The sequence below is a fragment of the Staurois parvus genome, unplaced genomic scaffold (assembly GCF_062004578.1).
Source record: "Staurois parvus isolate SC_StPar_1 unplaced genomic scaffold, SC_StPar_1.0 ptg000299l, whole genome shotgun sequence".
Classification (NCBI taxonomy): Eukaryota; Metazoa; Chordata; class Amphibia; order Anura; family Ranidae; genus Staurois; species Staurois parvus.
The window spans coordinates 22,499,054-22,526,938 of record NW_028318095.1 but is presented as its reverse complement, the minus strand read 5'-3'; the positions used below and the strand labels follow the sequence as shown (position 1 = coordinate 22,526,938).

Genomic DNA, 27,885 nt, shown 5'->3' with positions numbered 1-27,885 from the left:
CTGATCTCAACCCAATTTAGCAGGCATTGCACTTGCTGAAGGCAAAACTAAAAGCAAAAAGAATTGAAGACAGCTGCAATTAGAGCCTGGCAAAGCATCAGAAAGGAGGAAACCCAGTCTTTAATGTCCATGGGTTCTAGACTTCAGGCAGTCATTGCCAGTAAAGGATTCTCAACAAAAGATTAGAAATTAACATTTTATTTATGATTATATTCAATTGTCCAATTACCTTTGGTCCTTTAAAAAAGGGGGGATGGCTACTCTTAAGAGCCGTAATTCCTAAACCCTTCCTCCAATTTAGATGTACATACCCTCAAATTAAACCTGAGTGTGAACTTTCAGCCCATATCAATTACATAATTATAGCTTGAATATGTTTTGGTAAACACCTGAAAAAACTATAATTGTGCCTGTGTCCAAATATATATGGACCTAACAGATATATATATACACACACACACACACACACACACACACACACACACACACACACACACACACACACACACACACATATATATATATACACAAACACATACATATACACACACACACAGTGGGGCAAAAAAGTATTTAGTCAGCCACCAATTGTGCAAGTTCTCCCACTTAAAAAGATGAGAGAGGCCTGTAATTGGCATCATAGGTAGACCTCAACTATGAGAGACAAAATGAGAAAAAAAATCCAGACAATCACATTGGCTGATTTGGAAAGAATTTATTTACAAATTAGAAAATGGAAGACATACAAGACCACTGATAATCTCCCTCGATCTGGAGCTCCACGCAAGATCTCACCCCGTGGGGTCAAAATGATCACAAGAACGGTGAGCAAAAATCCCAGGACCACACGGGGGGACCTAGTGAATGACCTGCAGAGAGGTGGGACCAACGTAACAAAGGCTACCATCAGTAACACACTACGCCGCCAGGGATTCAGATCCTGCAGTGCCAGACGTGTCCCCCTGCTTAAGCCAGTACATGTCCAGGGCCATCTGAAGTTTGCTAGAGAGCATTTGGATGATCCAGAAGAGGATTGGGAGAAAGTTCTATTTTGGTTTCATCTGACCATATGACAGTTTGGTAGAAACACAACTCGTCGTGTCTGGAGGAGAGAGAATGCCGAGTTGCATCCAAAGAACACCATACCTACTGTGAAGCATGGGTGTGGCAACATCATGCTTTGGGGCTGTTTCTCCGCAAAGGGACCAGGACGACTGATCCATGTACAGGACAGAATGAATGGGGCCATGAATCGTGAGATTTTGAGTGCAAACCTCCTTCCATCAGCAAGGGCACTGAAGATGAAACTTGGCTGGGTCTTCCAACATGACAATGATCCCAAACATACCGCCCGGGCAACGAAGGAGTGGCTTCGTAAGAAGCATTTCAAGGTCCTGGAGTGGCCTAGCCAGTCTCCAGATCTCAACCCCATAGAAAACCTTTGGAGGGAGTTGAAAGTCTGTGTTGCCCAGCGACAGCCCCAAAACATCACTGCTCTAGAGGAGATCTGCATGGAGGAATGGGCCAACATACCAGCAACAGTGTGTGCCAACCTTGTGAAGACTTACAGGAAACGTTTGACTTCTGTCATTGCCAACAAAGGATATATAACTAAGTATTGAGATGAACTTTTGATATTGACCAAATACTTATTTTCCACCATAATTTGCAAATAAATTCTTTCCAAATCAGCCAATGTGATTGTCTGGATTTGTTTTCTCATTTTGTCTCTCATAGTTGAGGTCTACCTATGATGCCAATTACAGGCCTCTCTCATCTTTTTAAGTGGGAGAACTTGCACAATTGGTGGCTGACTAAATACTTTTTTGCCCCACTGTACATACATACATACACACACACAAAAGCCAGGTTGTGTACAAAACTGACAGCTGGGCCTTTGTCAAAAACATGCTGCACCTTAAATTGCTTCTCCACCTTCAAGTTAATTATAAAGAACATCCTTCCCTACAGCTCCCTGTCAATAAGAGCCCCCTCTGTACAGTACCTTTGAGGTTATAATCCACTGCAGCTCAAACAGACTGGATACAATAGCCATACTGATTTCAGTGAAGACTTTAACAATTCTAAAATCTTCAGTTGACCTTGCTGTAAATTTCTAAACTGAAAACCAAGGTGTTTTCTATCCAGAGTTGATGAAACGACTATCAGCCCAGCATAGCTTTGTATGTGAACTGTTAACCCTGTTACATGGGGGGGCGGGGGTTAGCAACTAATTTCTTTAAAATTTGTGAACAGCACTTTTTAAGAGCATGATGCTCTCCACATTGACATGATGGAAGAAGAGCAACTGACATAGAAAAGCTCATGTCACCGACTCCGCTTAGCGAATGCACACAGCAATTCTCAAGAAAAGAGGATGTAAAAAGGCTTGTTTGACAAGCACAGGAGTGAAACAATGGAGGAAACTTGTGCTGGTGGATCTTTACATTGAAGCTGTGGAAGGTGGTAAAACTATCCTCCATTAAAAGCTAAAGTAAGAGCAAGGGACACAGTAAAAGCCTATCTCTAGTTCAATTCATCTTCCCCCACCACTCCGGGAGGTTTTTTTTTTTTGGTTCTCTCTTTACACGTCTTTCTCTAGCAGTCTTCTGGCTAGTAACATGAAGCCTCAGGCCTCCTTCTTCAGGACAGAAGGCAGATCTCTATGCTGCAGAAAACAGCTCTTACAGCAAAGGGTGCACTTTTCTCTGCAACATTTGGGCTCTAAGGTAGTAGGCTGAATGGTACTGGTGGAAGATGACCAAAAACTGGCAGCAGAATTTGTGTGTGGGACAGTGCTGTACTTCTTTTTAAATCTGGTAGACGACTTTTTTTTATTGTAAACTGGGGATGGGCCTTTACATTCATTTGTTCTTCCATCTCTTCGCTTAACGAGTAAGATGTAAGTAGGAACCGAGTGGGAGAGTCAATTACCATCAAGAGTCAAGCTATCAGTAGGGGAATTCTGGCTACTGCCACTTAAAGTGTTACTAAACCCACAACCGTAAAATAGGGCTGTATATGCAGTAACACATGCTTGTTATACTCATTGTGGATCAAAAGGGGTTAATCCTCTGCATTGTGTAAAAAGTCTGTTTGATCCTGACTTCTCTGATCCTCCCCTTCTTCCAGTGCCCCCTCTTATCTCCTGATAAGACATATTGTGTGGAGACACTCTGTAGCAATACACTCCAAACTGAGCATGTGCAGAGGTGCTTTTTTTTGGGGGGAGGAGGGTGCATGTGATCAGCACAGGGCCAATCAGCACTGTCCAGACAGAGGTCAGAGGTTCTGCATCTTCCTAGAATGGAAAGAAAACTCTCCTACAAGCTTTAATCAGTGCTCAGCTGAACACGGATAGAAGTCACAAGACTGCTCTAACTTCTGATGAGGAAAGGTATTTAGCAGTTTATATTTAGTAAAATAATTGCACTTCCGTGTTCTATGTACTGTGGGAGACCAGATATAGTGAATGCAGGGTCCAGGGTTTAGTAACACTTTAAATGTTCAGTCCACTATTGACATTCCAGTTTTAGATTAGATACTGTAAAGATAAACTACCTGACTGCTCCCAATTGGACATCTGTGTGAGTGCAGGTCCTCAAACTCACACTGTCTGCATTTGGTGCCTGCACCTGTACAGATTTCAAACAGGGATCTGTGTCTAAATTAAACAAAGGTGCTGCGCTATGTGGTGGAAAACACATACAATCTGATATGCTATTACACAACAATGAATGTGCCAATAAATAAGTGACACATTCATTGCTGTGTAATAATATACATTCATATAGCTTTTTGAAATCTGTTAACACATAGGTGTTGTTCAGCATATAAGATTGTATATGTTTTCCAACACATTTTGTTTATTTTATTTTCTGTGGATGAAATGGGTTCACCATTTGTGCTAGCTGCTTTTTAGTTGGTTTCTCCCAGCGCTCACTTGAATTTATTTTTCTAGGGATCTGCATCTGTCCATGCAGCCGCTGCGCCCCAGCTGACATGAATAGGACTGCTGCATGCATCTGGGCATCCCCTGGAGGCAAAGCACAGCCCTCACATAGGTGTATACTTTAGTATTCTTTAGAAGAATGAGCTAAATCAACCCTGTTTCTTAACCGTCAAGTTCAAGAGTTTGGCAAATCTAGAAAATAAGGTGCCAACACACTACTAAGATTAAAAATTCCCTGTGTAGCTGGACTTCAGTTAAGGACAAGGAAAAATATAAGCAAATAATTAGAAGTCATTAATCATTCAAGCTAACATGCCAGGAGCCCCTGGAATTGTGTAAACTACAGCAGTCCTCCAGCTGCATCCAGTCCCAGTTCTCAAAGACAGCAACAACGTATACATATACATGAAAAACATTCAATTCAAAATACTTCATAAAGTATAGAAAAGCTGCATCATCTTGAAAAGCATCTGTGTTCATTTGTAATAAATGAAGCATTTGTGTTACCCGTTTTGCCTGTGTACAAAAACACACACGCAATATAGGAGGTGAACCCTGAACAATAAGGATTGTCTTTTTTTTTTCTTTGAGAACACCAGCATTTGTTTATGAAAGTCAAAAATCGGAGTATAGTTCTACTGGATGCTTAAAGTAGAAGTTTACCTTTAGTAAACGTTTACAAAAGTCACTTATGTGATCTGGAACTGCACAGGGGCATTTCTGTAAAAAGCTACTGAAAGTGAACTTTAAAAGAATTGATAATTCTATGGAAATCACATTCTTGATCATACAGCAACAGATCCACTCCAAATTTCAAATTAAGATACCTGGAATATTCCCACTATATGGAATTTTGGAAACTCCCCAATAGTGGCAATGCTTCCAATGTAAAACAGATTATCTGCTAAGCACCATACAAACCATTTCAAGTAGGAAGAGAAGGATTTAAAACCGGTTTTAGCTTGAGCCAAACAGCAAAATGTAAAGTCAATTAACTTATAGACGCTACTTGGCATTGTTAACATGATAAAAGCGGCAGGATGCCAAAGCTGGAGGTGCACTGATTAAACCCCACAAATTTCCCTGCCTCACTTTCAATCACAAAATTCTGTCTGCAGTTTTAGGCAGAGAAAACTCCGTGGGACACCACAGGCCTTACACTACATTCTCATTTTAGATAGGACCTATAAACTGAAAGGTGCAGTAAGAACTGCAACATGCAGGGGAGAGCAATATCACTCTGCTATAAAAAAGTCCCATTTATCAAAGTCGGGCCCACTGTATGATCCAGTGACATTCTTCATGATGTTATTTTAATCTGAATAGTCAAGATCATGTTCTAATCAGAACTCTCACTTAGACTTTCATATAGCACTGTCGGGCTCTTCTTCTTTCCAAACCATTTCTTGCGCCTGCTGTGACCCTGTACAAGTCTCCTCTTGATAATTGCTGTGAAGAAAGAAAATCACAATATCTGCTTATTACATTATCCAGTTTAAAGTTAACAAAACAACATAGCCTGTAACAGTTCATCAAAATATGCGGAGTTTGGCGTCTCATTAAAAAAAAGTGTCAAACCACACGATAACTTACCACTAACAACTTATTATAGATTAAAGTGATTGTAAAAGAAAAGGTTTTTTTTTTTTTTTGTTTTAACAAAAATCATACTTGTCATACTTACCTGCTCTCTGCAAAGGTTCTGCACAGGGCAACCCCAATCCTCCTCTTCTGGGGTCCCTGGCGCTCCTGCCTCCTTCCCCCTTCTGAGTGTCCCCATAGCAAGTCACTTAATCCTAGCAACCTAAGGCATGTGATCAATCACTAAAGAACCACTATCATGAGTTATTACCTATATGTTTAAAATACATAAAATGTATGGGTTTTTTTCCCCCTCTTGCTTGCATTAGTACTTAAGAAGAATGTAAAGAAAAAGGGGGGGGAAAAAACAAAAAACAAAAAAAACATGGAAGTTTCCAGGCACCCCCCTTTTCCTCATGGGATGGCGGCGGATAGGCTTCTAGTCCCCCTCAGGGTTTAAAATGAATGGGGGAAATGTGATTGGCCAAAATGGATCAGCTGACTGGGCTCTGGGGGGGCTCAATCAGGATTGGTCAAAAAGTCACCTGACCTCCCCAGAACAGCTCAAAAAAGGTTCCCTGACCCCCCCCCCCCAAAGAACCCCATAAAATGAAGAGACATCGAGGGCTCCAGGCCAGTTGCCAGAGTTATTTGAAACGCAGAAGAGCTATAATACACTCCTCACCTCTGGCGACATCATTATTATTGTACATTATTTATATAGCGCCAAAGGGTTTGCTCAGCACTGTACATTATAGTGGGGGACAGTACATGAGACAATACAGTAACAAGACAAAACATGAGGGGTTCGAGGGCCCTGCTCTTTCGAACTTGACATGAAGACTCTCCAGTGGCTGCTGTAGGAGCAAGCGAAAGCTGCGGGAGAAGAGAGGCTCCGGAGGTGCCTCATGCTGGGGACAGATCAAGAAGCCCCAAGACAGAGGGAGGCCAGCAGCGACATGGGAAGGAAAGGTGCCGGAGAACAAGAAGAGGAGCGCAGTGTCCAGCATCAGGAGGGTGAAGAGGAAGTCGTCGCAGAGGAAGTTCCGGAGGTTAGAGGGTGGAGGAACGGCGCAGAAGGAAGTTAGGCGGGGCTGCTCCCGGTCCAGAAGAGGAGGCACTCGCTGCGCACAAGCACTAGCCCATCCCCTCACAATGCTGCAGTGGGTGAGAGAATGTGGCTGGACTCTAGTAGGCGGCCACGGCAGTCCAGCATTAGTATCCAGAAAGGACGGGTCTGGGGGCAAAACTGCTCATCTAGGGATAGGAGCAGAGGAGCATCACCACTGCAACCAGTTCTGCAGAAAGAGTTCGTGGACTGGGCCAGGGCATCGCTCTTAATGTCATCAGGGGAAGGAGGGGAGGAAGAAACAACAGATTAACGTTCCGGCATTCTCAGTGGGGGAATCTATCCCTGTATACTGCTCTGTCACAGCCTTCAAGTTCTTTTCCTGATGTTTCTATTAATTCTGGTGAGTCAACTTACTTGTTACAACTATTAGCTTTATCCTCTTTGAATTAATTTCTCTCCAATAGGCACAAGGCACTTGTTAATACTTCAATTAATCTTCACTTGGTTACTGCAAATGTTTGGTCTGCTAACATGTTTGAATCTAAAGATAATGGGCCCTAACCCCTATCAAGCTCAATATCACTAAAAAATGGTCCTAATGTGGATAAAAAAAAACAGGTAAGTTAAGAGCAATGCTGCAAGGAAGTCATACCATGCGTTATGTCCGCTTTGGGTTATTTATCGGGAAGAAGAAAAAAATTGACGAGGAGATTATGTGGATTTATTATTATTACCCTCGGCTAAAGAGTATTTCATAAAGCCTGATAAAAAAAAGAGGAAAAGACGGAAGAAGATAGACGCCGGTCGGTTACTAAATCAATTTTTAATTGTATTCAGGCTCTTTTGTATACTTTACGAAAAATTTCCTCAGAAAAGTTCTGCATGTTTTCAGGATATGGACATATTAGAAGCTTACAGAAGTTTTGGGGGTTATGCTCGATTCTCATATGATGAGGCCTTTAGACAAAAATTGTACGTACAGTCATCCGTACAATGGGGATCTAAGGATGTGGGTCTGTGGTTAAACCGGTTTTTGCTTCAGGAGGTCCTTTATTTCGTGACAACCAAACACTTCAAGTTATAGAAATGCCAATATGAATTATAAATAAGGGGTGTGTTTTACTTTTAATGATGGCCAATGTCGTTGGCAGAATGCATGCAAATATAAACATGAGTGTGCGTTCTGTACAGGAGCCCATCCAATCGCTAAATGCTTCCGAAAACTCCAGGCGTCTTCCCAGTTTACAGGTAAGGACGCATTTAAAAAAAGCAGTAACCATGGCGATTTTGGAAAACATGCGCCCTTGGTTGCAGGGATATCCAGACCAACAGATGGCTTGTCTATTACTTAAAAGGTTTCTCAGAAGGATTTTGGCTCCCAGAATTCAAAGGTTCAGGCTGTCGGATAGTTGGAAATCTACATTCTGTAGAACAGTTTCAAGAAACAGCAAAAGAAAAATTGATAAAAAATTTTGGCGGGCAGGATGGAAGGTCCTTTTGATCAACCCCCCTTTTCTAATTTTCGCATTTCACCATTAGGAATTATTCCCAAAAAAGAGCCAAATAACTTTAGACTTATTCTTCATTTGTTGTTCCCATTTGACAACTCCTTAAATTATCAAATAAACCCCAATATAGCTTCAGTATCTTATGCGTCTTTTGACAAAAAACTGTTAATTTGCTCTGGTTGTTGGGCCAAAATGCATTGATGGAAAAAGCAGATATTAAGTCAGCTTTCAGACATCTCCCAATTCACCCAAATAGTTTTCATTCCTTAGGAATTTATTTCGAAGGTAAATATTTCAATAAATGCCTTCCCATGGGCTGCTCACTTTCATGCTTTTACTTTGAAACATTTTCATCATTTCTGGAATGGGCAGTTTCACAGAAAGAGGAGAATTCCCCATATGTGATTATTTAGATGATTTCTTGTTTATGGGTTTGGCCAACAATAATAATTGTTATAGGTTCTTACAGACTTTTCAGATGACGTGCAATTACTTTGGAATTCTGTTGGCCAAAGAAAAAAAAAAAAAAAAAATCAGTTAACCCTGGTACCTGTATAGATTTCCTTGGGATTACCATTGATTCCCAATCAATGGAATTTCGTTTACCAGAAGAAAAGCTTTACTAACTTTACCAATTATTATTATATTTCCTGAGAAGAAAAAAAGTTACCGTATGTTGAAAGAAATTTTGCCAATGGGAAGAATATTTTCTAGGTGTCTTTACATGGCAATTTCTGGTTTAAAGAATCCTAACTCTCATGTGCATATATCTTCAAGCATGAAAGAGGATATAATGGTATGAACAATTTAACTGCAAAATGCTTTGGCAATTAGAATTTATAGCAGATATGACATTTTGTTTAGCGACAGATGCAGCAGGATTGGTTTGGTTCGCAGCAATTTGGAAAACACACTGGTGTTTTACTGATTGGCCTGTAAAACGGGTACAAAAAAAAGGATTTGGAAATTTGGGGACCTCAATTTTCCAATAGAAGAAAATCCTTTGGTACAGACAACAAGGGAGCTTTGTTTGCAATAAACTGTCTATCATCCAAATCTCCTTCAATTTTTACTTTAATTAGACACTTAGTTTTTCTGTGTCTACGTCATAACATTTGGGTTAAAGCACATTTTGTTCCTAGTAAACTTAATGTCGTCGATGCTCTCTCGTCAGCAGATGGACCGGTTTTTCCCCCTTTTACCGCATGCAGATGTTTCGGGAACGCCTTTTCCTCAGAGACCGTGGGATCTGATTTCATTTATAAACATATAAAGAATTCAATTGCGCCTTCGACGTGGCAAAATTATTCCTATGCATGGTGGTTGTGGTTTAAGTATTGTCCACTGATAATTTGACACTGTCCCAGTTTTCGTAAAATACTGTATTGATTTTCGGACAATTTCCTATGCATAGAAATTATTCTTGGCACATTTAAAATTACTCTGTTGTCCTTTTTCTTAAAACTTCAAAATCTGCCAAGTTTTTTTTCTTGGTACCTCAAACGTTAAAAGGATATTAAAAAGTTATTTTTTCAACAAACATCCTACAACACCTGAACTATTAGAGCATTTATGTTGAATAACGTCTTCGGTTTGTTTTTCTGAATACGAAGCTACATTGTATAATGCAATTTTTTCATTGACATTTTTTGCAGCTCTGCATATTTCAGAAGTATTACCAGCTTCTAAATTTAAAGGAACTGGAATCCTACTTGAACACATAAGGATAGTGAATAATATATTGGGTTTATTTATCCCTCGTAGTAAAACAGATAATTTTGGTAAAGGTAACGGATTGCGGTTAATCTGCAGGGTTCGACAATTTACCTTACCTGAAAATATTTTTGTATGCAAAAAATTGGGCAAGACCTACTATAGGAACGGCATTATTTATCCATCAAAATGGCAAACTGCTCATAAGAATCAGTTTACTATGGTTTTGAAAAAATGCCTGGCGGCTCTAAATCTGCAAAATGCACATATTTCTACTCATTCTTTTTAGGACTGGTGAGGCAACAGAAGCTCATATTGGTTTGACAGAGAGTGAGATTTAAAAATGTATTTATTTGTTTTAGGAGCTCGGAAAGTGATATGGATGAAAGGCCATTTATTTATATTTTGGGCTCAGAAAAGGGCAGCATCCAGAATTTATTCCGAAAATTTAGGATTGGACCCAACAAAATTTGTAATATTTTGGAGAGGTTGCGGGAGTATAAATTGGGATGAGTTAAATTTCTAATTTAATAGATTAAATACAAGTTGGCCTGCTCCTGACATTCTACTATTACACTGGGCAGTAATGATGTTGGTCGTATCAGAACGCTTGATCTGATTGCCAATATCCAGAATACTATCAAGGTATTAAAATCTTCTGCCCCTCGTCTGGTAATGGTATATTCGGAAATTATCCCACAGCTACGATGGCTCGATTCAGATAGTTTGCGACCTTTTGACAAGGTTCAGAAAAGGGTCACTAGAGCTATCCAAAAATTTATACCTGCGGATTCTGGGTTTTCATTCTGGCATCTGGAGGGTAGTACATCAGGCCTTTACAGGGATGATGGGATTCACCTATCAGATATAGGGCTGGATATTTTTAACTTTAACCTCCAGACTTGTATTGAATTGGCCGCGATTTGTGGTTTAGGAGACAGGTGTGATTAAAGTCATCACATCGGTCAGTTGGGGACTGGTAAAAAAAAAAATGATTAAATTAAAAAACAGTTTAAATGAAATTACAGCTTGAGCCTTCATGACTGGGCTGATGTGGTTATGTAATTTAAAATTTTTATAGTTTTTGAAATAAAAGTTATAATTATGATTTGTTAAAGCTGTGAAAACCGATAAACAAGGCTGCGGCCATTATTCAGCCAAGATGGTTGTTATGTATTTTTTATGTCTGGAGGTTTATTTCGTCTGCCATCCCATGATGTTGGCCAGGCTTGGAAGCAGCCATGTTAAAAGGTGCTTTGTACGCCACCCTTAGACACATTTTGTAGATGTGTGATGTTCAGGGCTTGTTAACCCATTAACCATCACCTCGCTTGGCTACAGACACTTGGGTGACAGCACCCCCAGGGTGACCTGTAATGTACAATCCCATGCTTTGTAGTGGCTCCTTTAAGTACACGGCTTATTTCAGCATTGTCAACTGTATTTGAGTAAGTTTTAAACACGTAAGCAACAAAACTTTATCAAAATGCGACCATTTAAAAGAAAGCGGTCCTAAAAGAAACATGGAGTCTCCTATTACTAGTAGCCTGGCTGTCACGCAGATCTTTTTTTGCTTTAATACTTTGAGTCACTAACCTGGAGCAACTATGCAGATATAGAACTAACTTTTCCAATCTGTGTACTTTGGCCAATTTGTTTTTCCAATGTAAAACCTTCTGAATCCTTGACATAGAACAGATAACTAATCACATTAAAAAAAAAAAAAAAAAAAAAAAAATCAGGAATTTATTCTCCCTGTTTCTTTCATGGAAAGGTTCATTTTAACCATTAAATGCATAAAAACGCAGCGCTAGTATCAGGGTTTTTGTGCTCAGCTGCTATATGTTTTACACCTCATTTTTGATTACCTATTGTGGTTCTTATTAGCGCAGAGATATTATTTATATTTATATTTATATATATATATATATATATATATATATATATATATACATACATACACATACACATATATATACACACATATACACACACACACACACACACACACACACATACATACATACACACACACACACACACACACATACACACACACACACACACAGTTGTGTTCAAAATAATAGTCAGACATCACTAACCTGATCAATCACTGTTTTTCGTAGAAATGATATTTCTACATGGCAAATAATTTACTAGCAGGTGTAGTAGAGTAATAGAAATCCAACAGACCCAACAGTCATGACATGCATGCTGCTGATTCTGTGTAATTGAATCACTAATTGAAAGGGGCATGTTCAAAATAATAGCAGTGTGGAGTTCTATTAGTGAGGTCATTCATTCTTTGAAAAACAGGTAACAATTATTGCCTTTATTTAAGGAAGGAAGGCAGCAAATGTTGTACATGCTGGTTACAGTGCATTTCTCTCTGAAATTCTGAGGAAAATGGGTCGTTCCAGACATTGTTCAGAAGAACAGCGTACTTTGATTAAGAAGTTGATTGGAGAGGGGAAAACATATGAAGTGCAGACAATGATAGGCTGCTCAGCTAAAATGATCGCAAATGCTTTAAAATGGCAACCAAAACCTGAAAGACGTGGAAGAAAGCGAAAAACTACCATTCGAATGGATAGAAGAATAGCCAAAATGGCAAGGACTCAGCCAACAATCAGCTCCAGGAAGATCAAAGAAGGTCTAAAGTTACCTGTGAGTACTGTTACAATTAGAAGACGCCTATGTGAAGCCAAGCTATCTGCAAGAAGCCCCCGCAAAGTCCCACTGCTGAAAAAGAGACATGTGCTGAAGAGGTTACAATTTGCCAAAGAGCACATTGACTGGCCTAAAGAGAAATGGCGCAACATTTTGTGGACTGATGAAAGTAAGATTGTTCTTTTTGGGTCTAGTGGCCAGAGACAGTTTGTCAGACGACCCCCAAACACTGAATTCAAGCCACAGTACACTGTGAAGACAGTGAAGCATGGTTGCGCAAGCATCATGATATGGGGATGTTTCTCATACTACGGTGTTGGGCCTATTTATCACATACCAGGGATCATGGATCAGTTTGAATACATCAGAATACTTGAAGAGGTCATGCTGCCTTATGCGGAAGAGGAAATGCCCTTGAAATGGGTGTTCCAACAAGACAACGACCCCAAACACACCAGTAAACGTGCAACATCTTGGTTCCAGACCAACAAGATTGACGATATGGAGTGGCCAGCCCAATCCCCGGATCTTAATCCAATAGAAAACTTGTGGGGTGACATCAAAAATGCAGTTTCTGAGGCAAAACCAAGAAATAGAGAAGAACTGTGGAATGTAGTCCAGTCATCCTGGGCTGGAAAACCTGTTCACAGGTGCCAGAAGTTGGTTGACTCCATGCAACACAGATGTACAGCAGTTCTCAGAAACAGTGCATATACAACTAAATATTATCTAAGTGATTCAAAGGAAAGCAAAATCTTCAAACATTTTTCCGTTTATATAGTGAATGTTTGAGTTTGTAAAGAAGAATACAAAACACTGCTATTTTTTTGAACAGACTAATATTCACTTTTCTTCAATTTTTTTTTTTTAGAGGAACAACACAAATTTGATATATTTTTCTTCATGTTTTGATTTGGAATAGAATGTGTATTGTTCCCAATGCATTTGTGTGTATGGAAATAAAAGCTATTAGAAGGATTTTGAGCTTTATTCACTTTTTTCAACACACTGCTATTATTTTGAACACAACTGTATATATATCCATCCTTATTTTAACCATTGTATGTACAGATTCCATCAAAACAAGGTGCACATTACAATTACCACTAGCAGACATTTTTCAATAAACAAGACATATTTTTCATCAATCATTCACTCAAATCTAGGAGAAAACTTACATGCTACAGTTTCTTTCTCTTCAGTGTGGCTTCCTGATGACCAGTACAGGCTCTGGCTCCTGCGGAACTTCTTATAGATTTGTGTGTACAAGACAGAAAATGTGAGTAGACAAAAGAGAAAAAGGAGAGATGCCGCTGCCCAAGTGGCCTCCTGTGTTCGAGGGGTAGAAACAAACCCTTCACTGGACTTATGCTGGCTGTCTCTCAACTTTGTCTGGGCCTTGGCCGACAACTCGGCACCTGTGTCATGCTGACAACTGCATTCCTGCGTCTGTTCACCTGATGGTTTCTTCTCAGCAGTGGATAAAAGCTTTGGATCAGTAAGCGGATGATGCAACTGTTGAGTAGTGTCAGGTCTTGGTGCAATGTTCATGGTTGCCTCTTTCTGTGGGGAGGCATCAGGGTGGTCTTTAGGTGTGACTAAAGGCTGTGACGGCTGTTCCTTACCAGTCTCTTGAGATATATTGTTTCCAACAGGTCGTGTCACATTAACTTCAGGTAAGACAAGAGACTGGTTTACTGGGGTGGGCATGACCTCCTGTACTGGCAACTTTGCCACATCCTTGTCAATATCTTCTGTCTCCTTGCTATGAATGCTAGATTTTTTACTTTCAGTGTGTGAGTCATGTATTAATCCAACTGAGGATGTAGAAGAGGACATTGTGGGAAAAGATAGCTTGCTGGTTCCTGTATGTTGTGACGCTGTACTGTGCATTCTAGTGGTTTTGTCTACGTGTTTCCCAGGTATTGTACTGGAGGAAATGCTGGTAGATACATTTGAAGATGCTATATCTTGCACCCTAGGGGTGGAGGATACCACAGCTCTTCTTTTCCGCAACAGAAGCCAAACTGATTGTCCTCTATGGCTCCGAAAATGATTCCGCATCTGAAAGTATTACAGATACAATTTATAATAGTATCATGAATGCCAACAAGCTCCCACAACAGAGAACAATTTGCTCAAAGATATACTACCATGAGTAAACGTTCATAAAAGCGGAACTTCAGTCTTGACCATTTTTAACCCCTTCACGCCAGATCATCCCGGCGTGAAGAGGAGTTCCTGCGCCGGGAGGTGGGCGGGACGGGGCGTGGCTTAGTGTCATGTGGCCGCCCGTGACATCACGTCACGGCCGGTCACATAATCGGGAAGCGTCCCGATCGAAAGAGCGGACCGGGACCTTTCCGTGAGTACCTCACATGTGTGCTGGGAGTGCGCAGGGCTACATGAACGCCAATGTGTGGCCGCTCGGCCTCTAGGCCCAGATGCCGGGAGGCCGCACATTTGCGTGCGGCCGGCATGAAGGGGTTAATCCTTATGCTGCTAGCATTCGCAATTATATAGGAAGGTATATTATATTTACTTGTTTTAATTTTTTCTTACATTTCTTCAGTTGCTTCCTGGCCTAAGCAAATGATGTCATACATCCCAGGAGTCTTTGAATCTAGCTGCCAGAACAAGAGGGGCAGCAATGAAGTGTCATGGGAGGGGGGCACTGACTGACTGACTGACTGACACACACTGACACACACACACACACACACACACACACACACACACACACCGAAGAGGATCTGGTGCCAGGAGGGATAGCTGTCCCATCTCCACCAGCAGCTGCAACAAAGAGCAAAGGGGCACCTCAGTGGGGTACCGCTGGTACCCCCTGGCCTCACCCACCCCGCACAGCCTGACGCACACTGCCATTTCTGACCAAAGCCTGCTCAACAGCGGCCCTGACCACTCCTTGCACACACCTGGAATCTGCCTACAACTCAACCTGGGGTACAGACTCTCATAGGGCTTTGCGAGGAGTTCTGGGAAGTTCTTGGCCATAGAGCAGTATACACTGGAGGGCACATCCTGGACTCTATGGGGCAGGAGAGAGGGGCTAGGTGAGGACAAGGTGTGGAGAATAAGAGAGCACAAAGCAGTGTGGGCTGGTGGGGGCTGAGGCGTCCGGATACGGTTTCTAGTGCCGTGGTGACCTAAGACCTGGAATTTGTCGAATCCCTGCTAGAAGAATTGCCAAGAAATTATTTTTTAAAGCTCACAGCAGGGAAAGTACATTTCTCTATAGGAAGAGATTATTGGCAGCCTGCTAGCTTGTGTAAATTTGCAGATGTTTTTAACCAGTGCCTGACTGCGCTATAGCCAAAAGACAGCTACAGCGCAGTCGGCTAGTTCTGGGAGGGCATCCATGAACGCCTGCCCAGAACCACACCCCCCCCGCACACTCCCTGGGGCGTGCACTGGGCACGATCTGTGATTGCTGTGTCCCTTGTTTACAGCTGATCACAGATTCAGGTAAATGACCAATCAGAGCAGCCTTTTACCATGTGATCAGCGGTGTCCAATCACAGCTGATGGCAGTGTAAATAGGAAATGCTGGTTATCAGTAGTCCTCTCCTCAGGCTGACAGTACATGAGAAGAGGAGAGCCGGTAAGTGGCATTTCTCAGAGGGGGCATCTACACTGATCATCAGTGCACCCTGTCAGTGCCTCCCCATCAGTGAAGGAGAAAAATCACTTATTTACAAAACTTTAAACAGAAAACAAAGAAAATTCATTTGTTTAGCAAAAAAAATTAAAACCCCAGTAGTAAACTAAATACCAGCAAGAGAAAGCTCTGTTTGTCTAAAAGAAAAAAAAAAAAAAAAAAAAAAAAAAAAAGCTCTATTTGTGTGAACAAAATGACCAAAATTTAATTTGGGTACAGTGCTGTATGATCATGGGATTGTCATTCAAAATGCAACAGCGCTGAAGGCTGAAAATTGGCCTGGGCAGGAAGGGGGTAAAAGTGTCTGGGAGGCAAGTCGTTAGAAACCAAATGCAATTGTACTCTTGAATTATTAGGCTACATTCACACAGGAGATTTTTTTGCTCGGTATGACTTACAGCAATAGGAATCTGCAGATTCCTGCAGCTATTTTTTGCAATATGTGAGTGTCTAGCTGTGGCCGCCGATCTCATGCACTTGAACCGGTTCAGCTCTGCCCCATAGCAGAAATACTGCTACAGGGCGGTGTGTGTGTGTTTTTCCTGGTATAGGGGGGCGCACACCCTACCCACACCGCCATATAGGCGGTCAATCACCGGGTCCTGGCCGATGATTACTCGTCGGCGCCCGGTGATTGCTGAGGATCTCCGATGAGGGGGGGTTTGGAGAACTCTTTTGTTTCAGTACACTGCTTTGCATGGCTGGGCACAGCACAGCCATGCAAAGCAGTGTGCTTACAGTGAAGCACAAACACAGCACACATTGTAAAATGTCACACAGCACACGGTTAACCCTTTGATCTCCCCACGTTAACCCCTTCCTGCCCAGTGCCATTAGTATAGTGTCAGTGCTGTTTATTAGCACTGATCACCGTATTGGTGTCACTGGGGATGTCAGTGACACCAAGTCAGTTCCCCCCAGTGTCAGAATGCCCGCTGCAGCCCCACTATAAGTCACTGATCGACGCCATTACTAGTAAAAAAAATAAAAATAATTTTAAAAAAGCCTAGTATATATACCGCCATTTGTAAACGCTATAACGTTCAAGTAAACCAATTAATTTACACGTATTGTGATTTGGTATTTTTTAGCAAAGACATGTAGCAGAATATATTTTTGCCTAAATTTTTGTTTTGTTTTTTACAAGACGTTTAATAGCAAAAAGCTGAAAATGTTTTTTTTCTAAAAATTGTCAGTCCTTTTTTTTTATAACACAAAAAATAAAAGATGAACAGGCGATCACATACTACCAAAAGAAAGCTCTATTCGTGGGAAAAAAAGGACGCAAATTTCGTTTGGGTGCAGCTTTGCAGGACCGCGCAATTGTCAGTTAAAGTAACGCAGCGCCGTAACGCAACAAAAATGGCCTGGTCAGGAAGGGGGGGGGGGGTAAATCCTCTGGAGAGGAAGTGGTTAATGATAGGCCAGCAGTAGCTGCAGCTATCCGTGACTGTTTGCACAGTCAGCGTTTACCTGCAGTAATCACTGCTGGTTGCATTTGTGTGTGCCAACCTGTTGAAGTGTACTAACTCGGCGGTTGCAGCTAGTCACTCCCAGATGATAACAACAGCTGCAGGATTCAGCAGATTCCTGCCGCTGTCATTCACACCGTACCAAGTCACCTGTGCAAAGTTAGCCTTACTGGGATCCTTAAAGATCTAAGAGATTAAATAATCTCAAATTAAAGAAGCAGATAAATAAGTGAGTGATGTCTTGTTTAAAAAGTTATTTTACTGCTTGTAAAGAACATGTAAATAATGTAATGTGCATAGTCTGGGCACCGCTTCACTTTAAATACAAGCTGTGCTTATTAATAAACAAATGAGGTATTTCTGATTGGAGCTCAATGAAAAAAAACCCTGATTGCGCTATCGGGTATATAAATTATGTATAAACTTTGAAGACAGATTCAAAATACAGAGATCAAATGTCAAAATATCTATTTTAGTGCAGCTTAAAATGAGGTGATTTACCTGAAAATCCCTTTCATGACAGAGACCTGCACTGTCTGCTGACATTAGGGACGGCCTGATCAGTAAATGTTGGTAGGCTCCATCTTGTAATGTTTCAAGTTGATGTCCATTGGGAGTATTTTCTTTCAGCCAAAACCTTATCTCCGTCATGTTAATGTGAGACATCTCCAGAGTTGAGCACCAAGCGACCAGGGCAATGGGCTAGAAAAAAAAAAAAACCCCGGCACTGTTACCAAGGACCTTATTTGTGGAAACCATCACACCCCCACTGTTAACAGTGTACACAAAACTAATACATTTACAATACAATCTGATTTTAAGACATCACTAAGCAATCATGTGCACCACTGTCATATCTATGGGGCCAGCGCTAGGAGTTTGTCCACTGTTCTGTTTGTATTGCTCTGCAGTCTCTGAACTGGAAAACACGCAGAGTCCATTCACATATGGGGCAAGGGGGCGGTAAAACCAGGCAGCTAAGCCCTGGTTTTACTGCCTCCAACTGTCCACCTGCACACAAACATGCATCCACTCAGGGCTGTACCCATGCTGCAGATGGCAATGCTGTGTTCTGCGTCAAAAATTAAGCATGTCGCATTCAGTGGGGTTACAAGACCCCTGAAATTCATGGGATAGAAGCATGGTATTGCAGCATTTACAGGGTTAAACCAGAAGGTGAGGCATTGACATATCGCCTCCCCACCACCTGTCAACTACCTCTGAAAATCGATCCATTACAAATCCCTTTTCAGATGGACGTCAAGGACTGCAGCACATGAAAAAGCCCTTACTGTATGTATATAAAAGAAAAAAAAAAATAATAATTTGAGGCGCAACTCCAACCAATATTTTATGTTGAACAGAAAGGGGAGGACAGGTATTTCTTGCTTCCTGTATTCCTTTTGGATAAATTTCTGCTTAGTATAATTCCTGAGAAATAGGGGCCAATGTGACAGGACAGCAAAGATTACAATAAAAAGGTGTGCCTAAGGTTCTAACCCTTACTTATAGTACTAAATAAGTTTCCCTACTGGCAACACTAAACACATTTTATCTAAAGCTTGACTTTATAATAAATGACCTAAACACTATTAACTAGCATTAGTAAATCCTTTCTAAACAAAAAAAAGCCTACTAATATAAAAACACAAGCATTATTGGCCATAGTAATAGCTATTCTAGGTTCAGGTATATTGCAATAGATGTTCACATTGCCCACCTGTCCAGTTGCCTGAAAGTGGGGTAAAGAGGCACATTTCTGGTGGACCACTTGCCCTCCAGAGGATTTACCCCACTTCCTGATCAGGCCATTTTTTGCAATATGGCACTGCGTTACTTTAACTGACAATTGCGCGGTCATGCAATGCTGCACTCAAATGAACTTTGTGTCCTTTTATCCCACAAATAGAGCTTTCTTTAGGTGGTATTTGATTGCCTCTGCGTTTTTTACACATAAAAAAAAAAAAAAAAAAAAAAAAAAAAAAATCACAATATGTGTAAATTAAACGGTTTACGTGAAAGTTATTGTGTTTACAAATGGCGGTATATATACTGGGCTTTTTTTTTAATTTTCACTAGTAATAGCGGTGATCAGTGACTTATAGCAGGACTACGGTGGGCATTCTGACACTGGGGAGGGGGGAACCGTCACTGACATCCCCAGTGACACCAATACAGTGATCAGTGTTAATAAAGCACGGGCCCTGTACTAATGACACTGGGCAGGAAGGGGTTAACATCTGGGGCGATCAAAGAGTTAACTATGTGGTGTGTGCACTTTAAACTGTAAGCACACTGTTTTGTATGGCTATGCTATGCAGAGCCATACAAAGCAGTGTGCGGGAGATGACAGGGGAGTGATCTGTATTGTTTACATACAGGTCTCTTCCCCGTCCGTCACACACCGTGTTCACAAGGTGCCGGCAGGGAATAACACACACTATATCCAGTTAGGTCCATATATATTTGGACACAGGCACAATTTTAGTTTTTTTCAGGTATTTACCAAAATATATTCCAGCTACAGTTATATAATGGATATGGGCTGAAAGTGCACACTCTCCGGTTTAATTTAAGGCTATCTACATTCAAATTGGAGGGAAGGTTTAGGAATTACAGCTCTTAAGAGTAGCCATCCCCCCGTTTTCAAGGGACCAAACGTAATTAGACAATTGAATTAAAATCTGTTTCATGGCCAGGTGTGGGCTACTCCTTCGTTATTTTGTTCATCAATTAACCCCTTCACACAGGCGACTCCCAGCCCTTTAAGAGTTTCAGAAGCCGGGAGGCGGGGTTTAGGGACATGATTGGGAAAGGTCCCAATCGAAAGAGGAGATCGGGACCTTTCCGTGAGTCCCGGACATGTGTGCTGGGAGCGTGCGCTCTCGGCACATATGTCCTTTTGTAATAAAACGCAAATGTGCAGCCGCTCGGCGTCTAGGCCCAGACGCCGTGAGGCCGCACATTTGCATTCGGCCGGCATGAACAGGTTAAGTAGTTAAAAGGTTTGCAGTTGATTCTAAGTGTGGTATTTGCATTTGGAATCTATTGCTGTGAACCTACATCATGTATTTAAAGGAGCTGTCCATGCAAGTGAAACAGGCCATTGTAAGGATTCAAAAACGAAACAAATCTATCAGAGAGATAGCAGCAACATTAGGAGTCACCAAGTCAACAGTTTGGTACATTCTGAGGAAAGAAGAATGCAATGGTGAGCTCAGCAACATAAAAAAGGCATGGACGTCCATGGAAGACAACAGTGGTGGATGATCACAGGATCCTCCCTATAGTAAAGAAAAACCCATTCACAACATCCAGACAAGCGAAGGACACTCTCCAGGAGGTGGGCATATCACTGTCAAAGTCTGTAATCAAGAGAAGACTTCACGAGAGCAAATACAGAGGGTTCACCACAAAGTGAAAACCATTCATAAGCCTGAGGAATAGAAAAGCCAGATTAGAGACTTTGCCCAAAAACATCTAAAAAAGCCAGACCAGTTCTGGAAAAGCATTCTTTGGACGGATGAACCCAAGATTAATCTGTACCAGAATGACAGAAAGAACAAATTGGAGAAGTCTTTGAGCAGCTCATGATCCAAAGCACACAAAGTCAAGGTGGAGGCAGTGTGATGGAATGGGCATGCATGGCTTCCAGTGGCACTGGGTCATTGGTGTTTACTGATGATGTGACAGAAGCAGCCAGATGAATTCTGCAGTATTAAGAGATGTACTGTTAGCCCAGATTCAGCCAAATGCAGCAAAGTTAATTGTATAGTGCTTCACAGTACAGATGGACAATGATCCAAAACACACTGCAAAAGCAACCAAGGAGCTTTTGAAGGAAACAAAGTGGAGTATTCTGCAATGGCGGAATCAATCACCTGATCTCAACCCAATTGAGCATGTACTTCACTTGAAGACGAAACGAAAAGGCAGAAAGACCCATAAAGAATAACTGAAGATATCTGTAGTTAGAGCCTGGCAAAGCATTAAAAAGGAAGAAACCCAGTCTTTGGTAGTGTCCATAGGTTCCGGACTCCAGGCAGTCATTGCCAGTAAAGGATTCTCTACAAAATATTAAAAATAAACATTTTATTTATGATTATATTCAATTGTCCAATTAATTTTGGTCCCTTGAAAAAGGGTTGATGGCTATTTTTAAGAGCTGCATTTCCTAAACCTTTCCTCCAATTTGGGTGTGCATACCCTCAAATCAAATCTGAGAGTGTGCACTTTCAGCCCATATCCATTATATAACTATAGCTGGAATATGAGTACACCCCTCACATTTTTGTAAATATTTTATTCTAACTTTTCATTTGACAACACTGAAGAAATGACACTTTGCTACAATGTAGAGTAGTGAGTGTACAGCTTGTATAACAGTGTAAATTTGATGTCCCCTCAAAATAACTCAACACACAGCCATTAATGTCTAAACCGCTGGCAACAAAAGTGAGTATACCCCTAAGTGAAAATGTCCAAATTGGGCCCAATTAGCTATTTTCCCATGCTTGGCTAGTCCATCACCTTTACCCTCAGCTTCTTTAGCAAGGCAGTGGTCATCTTGGAGGTGTGTTTGGGGTCATTATGTTGGAATACCGCCCTATGGCCCAGTCTCCAAAGGGAGGGGATCATGCTCTGCTTCAGTATGTCACAGTACATGTTGGCATTCATGGTTCCCTCAATAAACTGTAGCTCCCCAGTGTCGGCAGTACTCATGCAGCCCCAGACCATGACACTCCCACCGCCAAGCTTGACTGTAGGTAAGACACACTTGTCTTTGTACTCCTCACCTGGTTGCCACCACACACGCTTGACACCATCTGAACCAAATAAGTTTATCTTGGTCTCATCAGACCACAGGACATGGTTCCAGTAATCCATGTCCTTAGTCTGCTTGTATTCAGCAAACTGTTTGCAGGCTTTCTTGTGCATCATCTTTAGAAGAGGCTTCCTTCTGGGATGACAGCCATGCAGGCCAATTTGATGCAGTGTGTGGCGTATGGTCTGAGCACTGACAGGCTGACTCCCCACCCCTTCAACCTCGGCAGCACTCATACATCCATTTCCCAAAGACAACCTCTGGATATGACGCGGAGCACGTGCACACAACTTCTTTGGTCGACCATGGCGAGGCCTGCTCTGAGTGGAACCTGTCCTGTTAAACCGCTGTATGGTCTTGGCCACCCTGCTGCAGCTCAGTTTCAGGGTCTTGGCAATCTTCTAATAGCCTGGGCCATCTTTACGTAAAGCAACAATTCTTTTTTTCAGATCCTCAGAGTTCTTTGCCATGAGGTGCCATGTTGAACTTCCAGTGACCAGTATGAGTGAGAGCGATAACAGAAAATGTAACACACCTGCTCCCCATTCACACCTGAGACCTTGTAACACTAACGAGTCACAAAACCGGGGAGGAAAAATGGCTAATTGGGCTCAATTTGGATATTTTCACTTAGTGGTGTACTCACTTTTGTTGCCAGCGGTTTAGATATTAATGGCTGTGTGTTGAGTTATTTTGAGGGAACAGCAAATTTACACTGATATACAAGCTGTACACTCACTACTTTACATTGTAGCAAAGTGTCATTTCTTCAGTGTTGTCACATGAAAAGATAGAATAAAATATTTACAAAAATGTGAGGGGTGTACTCACTTCTGTGAGATATAGATATATATTTATATATTATATACACATACATACACACTTGTGATTTTGCGCACCCCTGCCGCCCTGTAGCAGTATTTCTGCTATAGGGCGGCAGGAAAGCGATTAATCGTTTGCATAAGTTTGTACCCTTGATATTATTTGTGTCTACATGCAAGTATATGGCATTTCCTGGCACGCGAGAGACTAGCCAGAGAAGTTGCAGTTACTACGCTTGAATATGTTCATAATTTGGTTTTACCTTTGTACATTTTCTGGGCAGCATGGTTTGAAGTCTCCCTTTTAGTCTTTTGTATGCATTGGTCATATTTAGTAGTTGTGAGCCTTCTTATTTTGAAACAGTACCCAGCTTTTGAATATGCTGGTTTTTCACCCTGACCTTAGAAAACCTTTGCAATTAATAGTCATGATGTAAACGCAGAATTCACCAGCTGGAGGAGTTATACCAGAAGCCAACCTTCCATTTTACAAAAGGTCAAAACATATTTAAAGGCTGCCCAAGAAAACTTTTTTAAATACACTCAAACTTGCACAACAAGTAAAGTGACATTTCGAGAGCAAGAGTATTGCCATGTGAAGTGCAGAACAGAGTTGGAGCTGTCACTGTGATAGAAATTTACAGTTCTATAGCACAGGACATAAAATATAATATCAAAGCTTAATAAACCATAGATTAAAAAAATCAAGATAGAAATATACTATCAAACATCTGTGAAAAAAAAGCTGACAAAAAAAAATAAATAAATAATCATCATCTAGGACAGTGTTGCTCAGATCCACTGCCCATACTTCTAGGTTTACTTACACATTTTGAGGGAAGTCCCCTCTTCATCAGGGCTCTGATAAAGAGGGAACTTCCCTAGAAAAACGGAAGCAGAATCAATCCAGGTAGGATCTTCCCAAGCCTAGGAGTATGTGCAATGGATCGAGGTACACTGTCCAGGATGATTTGTAAAGAGCTTGCTGTTCACAGATGTTTGTGAGTATATATTCCTATCTTGTTTCTATTAGTAAATGGTTTATTAGGGTAATGTGCCAAGCTGGTGTGCCTTCTTATTTGCTTTTGTATTATGATATTGGGGCATCCCCAGTCCTAAGGGGGCAGAAAAGCGTGGCCAAAGTGGATGAATGAGAAAAAGTGTCCAGTGTCCTAACATCACCACTTATGCGCAGGAGGTTGTTTATATAGTCTACATGAAAAATAACACGAGGCAGGACCCCTACCCTTTCCCTAGATAGACTTGGAAGAGGTGTGATTATATGTCTGGAAATACAGCTTCTTGCCACAAATGATAAGACTTTCTTCTCCTGAGGGTCCACACAAGGATGGTAGAGGAAGGCCACACCTGCATGCTGGAAAACAAACAGGTCATGTGACATCAAATGATGCTTTTGCCATGGTTACTGCTCTATTATATTAGCTTATGGTAAATCGTATCCTGCAAAAGTTTAGAGAACTTTCTGCACACAATAGACTAATTACTTCTCTTGTAGTACTAGATCATTCCATAACATACCATGGCAAAAAACTGAGATTTAGCTGACTTGTCCTTTCTTTTCAAGGCAATAGCTATACAATTTACACATTTCATGGACAGAGGATAGCTAAACTAGACCTTAAGGCCTCGTTCACACCAAAAGTGCAGAAAAACGGACGCATTGATATCACTTGCAGAGACATCAGTTTATATTAGTTTTCATGCGCGCTTCAATGGCAGTAGTTTTATACATGTTGCAGATTCCTGCACAGAATAAAAATCTGCACGCGATACTAGTGTGGTGTAAACAGGGCACATAGCGCACAAATGATTTCCTGGTGCTCTTGCAGAACGCGTGCAGAAAAACGGACGTCTCTGCACCATGGTGTAAACGAGAACTACATCTATCAACAAATTTAGCAACACAAACATGCAAGTAAAAAGGCAGGAAATATTCATAGATGTGCTTTTCTCCTTCGTAAAAAGCAGTGTGCTGCCAACTCAAGCTTCCTCCACACTGTTCAATCCACTCATTGCTCATGGACCTGGCAGTAAAGTTGGCCATACACAGCTCAAATTTCAAACAGAATCCATCGCAATTCAAGCCTTGGTTGGCCCTGTTTGCAACATCCAGCACAAACTGAAAAATCAAGCCAAGCCAATACACTCACTCTTTGGGTGGCTAGAGCTAGCAGGGAAAATTCCTCTATCTACCAGGTCTAGTATGAATGGAGGAATCGGTTTGCCCTGAATGAGAGAAATCAATGTGTGTACGATTAGTTTTACTCCCTCCAATGATTAAATGCCTATGGGTGAAGGGCTCACTCCCACATGAGTTGACGGTATCTGGCATAAATTTGATTTTGACTTGTTCCCGTCCTGAAAGAAATGCAGGCATTCGAAATGCTGTTTAAATGTTAACAGCCCACAGAGCACTACAGATGGACAGTGATTTTCTGTTAGCAACAAGTGCACTAAGGATATTCTAAAACAAGGTAACAAAGAATCTCACTCCTCATCAAAAAAATACCACATCCATCAGAAAAGTTGAGCTAGAGCTACTTTTTAAAGTTAATCTAAGTGAAAGAATGGCTCAGGCATCATTAAAGAACATGTAAACCCAATATTCCTGATATGTGCCTGCTGTACCATGTACGTGCATGAACAGGCATTCTGTTCTCTTTGTATTGCTTCCTTGGTATGAAATCCCTGGTGGCCCTGTCAGTCCCTCTAGTTTCCTATTAAAAACTGTCCACACTAGACAGAAGAACACACCATGGTCAGTCCTCTAGCTGTACTGGGAACTCAGCCTGCTCTCCTCCAATGATCAGACTTCTGCTTAACATCCCACCATTTGCACAGCCTTTCAGTGTGCTGCTCTTTCTCCTCCCTCGCCTCTCTGTGCTGCAGAGAACAGAGGTATGTGATCACTTATTTAAAAAAAAAAAAAAAAAAAAAAAAAAAGGGGGGGGGGGAGGGGTTATTAGTGTTTTTTATATCTATACATAAATGTTTTCGATTTTAAGCTTAAATGGGTTTTGTTTGTATTTTTTTCCCCACACACACAAGGTGAGGGTTTACATATACTGTAATGCTGGTCATAAAACTGGATGCCCTCCATTACGGACATTTACAATGCCCATAGAATCCAGATCCATCCCTCTCAGGTTCTCTATGAAAATTTGATGCATTCATAAAAGAGGCATGTGGTCCTTAAAAAAAATACTGACCTGAAGATTTTGTATCCATCGCTGAGGTGGGCAGTAGATGTATTCACCATACTTCGCTTTTATGGGTCGATGTGCTCCACTACAGATAAACATACAGAGCTGCTCTTCAATCTTAATCTTTATTTCATAGTCATAATAAAACAGGACAAAACACTAAGTTGTCACTAGCATAAAATCAGAGCAAAAAAGAAAAGGGGAATGAAAGATTATTAAAAGAAAGCATTAAAGCAGAACTATAGACAAACGGTCCCCCCCATTTTGGATAGAGCAAGGGAGATTTTGTTTTTTGTCATCTGTGTCCCATTTTGAAGGTTTAGCTTCACTTCATGTCTCATAGTCAAACAGGAAGTGAGAGGATATACCTGCAAATTAGGGCAATCCCTTGGGGACCTCCAGGTCAACAGAACTAGTGTCCCCATTGGACGTTTTCCCCTCTACTACTTTTTTGAGGACAACCCACAATTTTGTATTTTCTTTTACTTTCAATGATAATGGTAAACAGGACAAATAAAGATGGTGAATCGCCTTAATGGGGGCACAGACAGCAATAGTATTTTAATCCAGCTCCACTTTATCTAAAACTATAAAGCACGTTTTGCCTTTAAGTATACCCTAAAAGGGATGGCAAGGAAACAAACAAGTACATTCAGTAAAGAATTGTGCAGTAACCCATTTAAACAATCATTGATTCAAATGTTAGTGAAAGTTAAGAATTGACAGCAAAGCAAATTTGGCCTTAAAGCACTCTTCATATCCAGTAAGAGAATTAACAAAAAGTTGATTTTTCCATTACTCGCTCTCCAGCATTGGCTCTGGGCTGGCTTCCTCACAGTAACAGTGGACTATATTTTCAGCATAGCCACATGCAGACTCTTCCAGGGGAGCATGTGGACAGGTTGACAACACAGAAGCCAAATGGGGAGACAGGTAGCATATAACAGCAAGTGACTGAAGGACATTCATGGCAAGATCACCAATGATTACTTCAGACTTGTTTAAAAAGGACAAGTTCACCTTCTGTAACATGTTACACCCATATTCAGGGCATAACATGTGACATTCAGATCAACCAATGCTCCCTGCTTTGAAAGCTAGCTAGCTGTCAAGTTTAAAAAGAAAAAATAGAAAAATACACACACACACACACAGCCATGCAGGGCTCCGACCGCATCACTCATTCACAGTGTCCCGACCGTTTGTAGTCCACGAACTACCACGGCTCTGTGGAGCATCATGGTAGTTAATTGATTCTTCCTGTCAGTATATCTGCTTGTATAAATAAAGAACCAGCGCCACAGAAATTATATAAAACAGTAAGCTGCAAAACCTAGCCTATAAACTTATAGGATATACAAAACTTCAAAA

The 27,885-nt window shown here is 41.2% G+C and overlaps 1 protein-coding gene across 2 annotated transcripts in view; it reads right to left on the bottom strand.

Annotated features, from left to right (window-relative positions):
* Positions 1 to 700: 700 nt before the first annotated feature.
* Positions 701 to 27,885, bottom strand: part of TP53I13 (tumor protein p53 inducible protein 13) — a 41,584-nt gene continuing 14,399 nt past the window's right edge. For both annotated transcript variants that reach the window (XM_089683023.1, XM_089683024.1), the window contains exons 5-9: positions 26,521 to 26,599; positions 24,537 to 24,665; positions 18,146 to 18,346; positions 13,675 to 14,560; positions 701 to 5,401 (exon numbers count right to left, since the gene is read on the bottom strand). In XM_089683023.1, the coding sequence (XP_089539149.1) occupies positions 5,292 to 5,401; positions 13,675 to 14,560; positions 18,146 to 18,346; positions 24,537 to 24,665; positions 26,521 to 26,599 (1,405 nt within the window). In that variant the 3' untranslated portion in view covers positions 701 to 5,291. The remainder of the gene's footprint in view (positions 5,402 to 13,674; positions 14,561 to 18,145; positions 18,347 to 24,536; positions 24,666 to 26,520; positions 26,600 to 27,885) is intronic.